The 5,738-nt window shown below is 39.7% G+C and overlaps 1 protein-coding gene across 1 annotated transcript in view; it reads right to left on the reverse strand.

The window, feature by feature from the left end:
- The window catches only part of LOC106954186 (mitochondrial coenzyme A transporter SLC25A42-like), a 5,360-nt gene extending 1,141 nt beyond the window's left edge, over positions 1–4,219 (reverse strand). Inside the window, exons 1-6 of the mRNA XM_015043486.1 lie at positions 3,855–4,219; positions 3,271–3,431; positions 1,935–2,046; positions 1,716–1,741; positions 884–1,050; positions 550–666 (exon numbers count right to left, since the gene is read on the reverse strand). Coding sequence (XP_014898972.1) covers positions 550–666; positions 884–1,050; positions 1,716–1,741; positions 1,935–2,046; positions 3,271–3,360 — 512 coding nt within the window. The 5' untranslated portion in view covers positions 3,361–3,431; positions 3,855–4,219. The remainder of the gene's footprint in view (positions 1–549; positions 667–883; positions 1,051–1,715; positions 1,742–1,934; positions 2,047–3,270; positions 3,432–3,854) is intronic.
- Between the last annotated feature and the right edge of the window lie 1,519 nt (positions 4,220–5,738).

The following is a 5,738-nucleotide window of genomic DNA, read 5'->3' on the forward strand; positions in this document are numbered from 1 at the left end:
TNTCCTAAAGATATACAGCACTGAATGCATGAGTTACTTTATGTTTAATTAAGCTATAAATTATCTGATCACGTCATGAACTCTGGAAGTCTACACATGGTGATCACTTCAAAGCTACAGGAAAAATCTAACTCCTTTAAAAGGAAGAGACGTAAATGAAATGAAGGGTCCCTAGATGGAAGAAATCTGCAGAACACCCCATTTTATATCCAAAGTCAATAAATGTTGAGTGTGGATCTAAACCAAAAGTTTAAAAAAAAAAAAGTTTATTAATGACTCAAAAAATATAATTACGTGATAAAGAAACTTGGTTCAAAATAACGAACAAACCAGACATTATCTGAGAGAGGGTACACCATATGATCCTAAACGCCCAGCATTCAGATCAATAATGCAATCATTTGGATCCCTAACATACCCAACCCTGTCAGAAATGGCCCGTATACTGAACGGTGTTGACCGTTTTTCCAGGAATGACTAACTGATCATTATAAAAATCGGACAAATTCGTCCTCTGCTAGAGACGAGCTTAACTCTGGAGGTCCTTACATTTCTTTAGCAGTGACAGCCATCCTGGCTCGGACCATGTCCAAGGGGTAAGTTAGCATGGCGGCGGTCGTACCGGCCAGAGAACCCGCCAGTAGCCGTGGGAAAGGAGGCAGCGCTCTGAAATAAAAAGCAGTTGACTTTAAGCACACTTAAAAGAACATAAAGTAAATCCCACACAGCTACAAGCATGCTGGTATAAGCTAAATGCTAACATCCCGGTCGCTACAGTCATGCTGACTCGGCTGAAGCTGTACGTTTTCACAAGGTTTGTGCCATCGTGTGACTTAAAACATGAAAACATCACAATAAAAAAATACTTTAAGTCTTTACTCACTTGCCCTGGAAGCCATAGTAGCCCCCCAGGAGTTTCTTGTATTGCTCGTGTGAGCAAAACTGGATGGCAGCGTAGGGCATGACCCGCACCATGGTGGCAGAGTTCCCCCTCCACAGACTGAGGAATCCATCCTTCATGTACGTGCAGTAGATCACCCTGAAGGCCTCCTGCAGCACAACGTAACATTCGACGCGTTATCCGCTTAGCACGTCTGATATTTTGCCGTTACATAATAAGGTTTGTAAAGAACCTTTGTTAACATGTGGTCACAAACAGTTCTGCCCCAAAACAACGTCAGGAAAAAGTGATTAAGTTGAGCGTCTTGATGCGCAAAGTTGTTAAAAACTGGAAACCAAATTGCAGTGAACAGAGCAGTTTTCACGTTTTTATTTGTAAATACTTCTTAAATTTATGCATTCTTTTTTTTTTCTTCCACTTCAGAATTATCCAACACCTTTGTGTTGGATAACACAAAAGTTGTGCTTGAATATATTCAAACACAACTTTGTATGAAAGGTACAAATGTTAAAGCTTTTGTAAGGCTAGATAAGTAAAGAAGTGGGGAAAAAATAGAAGCATTCACTGTTTCATTATGAATCTATAAACTGTTACTTATTGCTTCAAATTGAACTTCCTTTAACATTTTAGCAAATATTCTTGAAAAATAAACTTCCGGTGTGCATAAACAGTCACGCAAGAGTTCATAACTTTCAGTATGTTTTGTACTTGAGCAGTCAATTGCCCTGCTTATCACTGCAGGTACACATAACGTGATGAAAATCTGTGTCTTATCGGTTCCTGTTCTGCAGATAAGAGAGATAAATAAACTCACCTTTGCCGAGAACCTCTTTGAAGACACTGAAAAACAACAAGAGGCACAGTGAACCACAGGGTTGAGACACACCGTCTCATGTAGGCTAAACATCTACTAAGAGGATTAGTCCACAACAGTTGAGGTGTAAACTCTGGTACGGACACAAAACATTAGTTCAGTCTACAGGAAAGTGTAAAACGTCCAAGTGTAAACCTTAGATCTGAGAGTTTGTCTTGCCTTGAAAAATGATCTTGGTGCGGTCCAGAGGTGCAATGACGGTTTTGGCCACAGCTCCAGCGAATGCTCCACACAGCAGAGAGTCCAGAGGGGTCAATCTGGGTCTCAGGTCCTGTTTGGAGACATTATCACACATTTGTGAGCTAGTGAGACAATGTTTTACAACATAAACATAAAAAAAACTACAATATAAATATGAAATAATAACACAAAAGCTATGGTATGTCTTATCTATCCTTGTGCTTTATGTGGATTGCTGATCAACGGAAACGCTCCCACATAAATTTGTCGGCTCAGGGTTGGGGCAAAGAAAAGAAAAAAAGCCACAACACGCACGTGGACGACGGGGGCACGGAAACTGAGAATCACATGAGATAAGACTGGCCCATGTATCTTAGAACATGAGCTCTGCCCTGTGTGATCATGGAAGCAGTCCTAAAGTAGGCCAGCTGAACTCAATAAACACTCCCACTGATTGATAGCGGAAGGATTTGGCTTGATAAACAAAGACTTTTCATCACCAGCAACAGAAAAACAAAGCACTTTAAAAAAAACTTGCATTTGTAATTCATATTGTTGGAACTATTCCATCATATCACTTATTTTTGACTCAAAGAACAAACAGTACTGTGAATTTAGAGCTGGTATTCCTCCTGCTTCATAATCTATTTTATAATTGTTCATTTTACTGCCTGGACCAGTTATGGTGTACGCATCTCTAATGAAATAAAAACACAAAGGTGACAAAGCAGGAAAAAAAAAAAAGAAGGGTGTGGAGAACCAGGGACACGTCAACAGAGACAAATGAAATGTAGAAATGCATTTGTTAAAGATTCACCTGTTAGGCTTTTCCTGTCCAAAAAAGGATTTACTGTTTTCTTTTAAGTCCAACTCGTGAATGTGTATTTTTATGGACAGAGGCCTGCTGCGGAGGATTAGTCGGCATCACCCTTCTATTTACAGTAGCAGGACTGTTCTGATGTTGGATGTTTACAGCCAGCGAGGAGACACTGAATGTCACAATAACACCACCATAAAGAAGAGTATGATACGAGAGGCAACACATAGTGTTAACCGCTTTTAATATACTTTTCTTTTCTTAAAGGAATCTTTTTTGGTAATGCTTACACTTTATTTGAATATATTGTTGTGACACAGTCAACCTTCCTGTTTAACACTTCAGGAGAGAATTAATTCACATTTGTGATTGTAAAAACAGAACATTTTAAATGCCTTTCCGCACCCATCTGCAGCAACCTGTCTGGTCACGTTTTAATATTGTTTTCCCTTTCCTTATTCTCACTGGCTAAGAGAGAAACACACCCAGCACGCTCACCTTTGCTTGGCTGGACGGTGGGAGGGTCAGCACGGTGGTTTGGGCCACAGGCATGCGGCCCTGGCGGTGCTCGTGCACACGGTGGGCCATTGGTGCCCCCTTCTTAGATTACCAAGGCTTGTCACACACCCGCGGTGCTCTTTCTGGACAAAACCCCACAGCTGCAGGGGAAAATGTCATACATTGGGTTAAAAATACTCCAAGCTGCTGTTTTGAGGCAACATCCTCCTCGCTGCTCGGAGTTCCTCCGTACCAGAACAACGAGTACGTGCATTCTCTCACGCCCATGTCCCCACACGAATGGTCTGCCTTGTAAACAAACGGGGTGTCACGGTGCAGAGAATACAAACCAATGTTGGTTTGTCTACATAAAGCCAAATTCATAACGATCTTGCATGAGTGATTACATGTGCCCTGGTTGTCATTTAAATACAAGACCTTAGTAGGCGCGTGTAAAATAAATGAACTGCGATTCACAGCTGTCCAATAATAATAATAATAATAATAATAATAATAATAAACAGACACTCTTCTTTTCTGCAGTGAAATCTGTTTTGGTTATTAAAACCCGCATGAACGCTTACCTTGACTGTCCCACAGCAGTCCGTGTTTACAAATAGTCGACGCTTGAAATCCTACAATGCTCTGCCGTGCTGCACGTCTCCTGTTTGTCGACAGAAGGCTCGTCACTCGAGCTTTTAAGTTGCACAGCACACGCGCCGCGATGTGTCCCCGCGTCTCCTCGCGTTGTTGACGTCTTTTATCAAGTTGAGTCGAAGAAAAGTGTCAATAAAGCTTGCAGTTTGTTTGTAAGGGTACGTGAGTCAGACAACGTTCAACTCGGAGGTGTTCCCTCTCCCCCCTCCTCTCTCCTATTCTGTGCACAGAAAGATTATTCTGGACTCTCGAGCCCCGAGCGAACGGGAACACGGCGTAATCCACTGTTTTGGACTACAATACCCAAGAGCAAACAGCATCGCATAAGCAAAGTCTCGCGAGATTATGCTCAACATTGGGTTGCCAGGTATATATTACGCTATCATATCAATCTTTTAATTAACCGTTTGTTTTAGTTTTCCATATTATCTCAGTTTGTTCTGAAATTTTGAAAATATTCATAAAATAATTTTGCAATATTTTTTTCTTCCTTTTTTCTTAGTACTTCTTACTTGCAATCTTATCACCATTTTTTTGCTCCCATCTAGTTACCCACCTGTGTGTGTGTGTGTAGGTGTGTGTGTGTGTTTCTCTTTCTGGGGTCAAACTTTAGAAAGAGCTAAATTAGAACCTCCATCCATTATCCAAACCCTATTATCCTTGCAGGGTCAAGGGCAGGCTGGTGCCTAACTATAACAATAATTGGGTGAGAGGCAGGGTACACCCTGGAGAAGTCACCAGTCAGCACAGGGCAACACAAAGATAAACTGGACAAACAGCTATGCACACACACAGCACACTTAAAAGACAATTTTCAGAGACCAATTAACCTAGCACTCATATTTTTTGGAACAGAGTAGCTTCAGTACTCGCAGAGTTAATCACCACAAAAAACAACTGCCTTTTAGAAAGTAAACCTATGGATAATTTGGCAAACTCTGAATTTTTTGCAAGAATTTTTTACTTGCCTTTAGGATCTACAGAACACAATCACATTAAGAACATCAAACAGAACTGCAGTTTATGCTTAATCCCAATCACTATTGCATGTTCATGCATTCAATAATTAAATCATAAATGACTGCAGGACTGTATAATGTAATATTTTAGGTGCCATGCATTAATACTTTCCTTGTCAAAAATATATTAGAGCAATTGTATGGATTCTCACTTTCTGGCACTAAACCTTAATAATATAATCCTGAAAAAAAAAATTGCAAAGCATAAATTAATTGCATTTGATGTCATTAACATCAGAATAACCTTATGTGGCAAGTAAGGTAAGTAAGAACAACAGGAGTAAGAAAGGACAAGAGCAGTATTTACAAGATACAGCCATCTTGTGTAGCCATTTTGTTTTTGTACACACATATAAAGAAATACAGTATTAATACTTACATGCATGCACAAGAGGAAGGGATTCTTGTTCAAATTTATCTTTGCAATACGGAAAGACATCTCAATGTCACGTTTTATTAATTTAGTACAACCCCCAATTCAGAAAAGATAAATTAACACAATTTGTTTCTTACAAAAAAATAAAAAATAAAACTCCACTGGAAAACGGACTTAGACCATCGTTTCTCTATTGGAACATAAACATGTGGATAATATTGTTAAAATAGTAGTTGGGCGTATTAAATAAAATAAATATTTTCATAATAAAATTGGATTTGACCATTTCCTGCGCTATTTTTTAATTGAAATGACTGAAAAGGACACAACTAAAGTTTTTCTTCACAATTTGGAGCTGGAAAAAGCAACTTCGATCGTAGTCTGCTCTGTTTAGCCCAACCTGGCAACCCGCGGCT

This window comes from Poecilia latipinna, unplaced genomic scaffold (assembly GCF_001443285.1).
Source record: "Poecilia latipinna isolate Pla-1442-1.1 unplaced genomic scaffold, P_latipinna-1.0 Scaffold636, whole genome shotgun sequence".
Taxonomy (NCBI): Eukaryota; Metazoa; Chordata; class Actinopteri; order Cyprinodontiformes; family Poeciliidae; genus Poecilia; species Poecilia latipinna.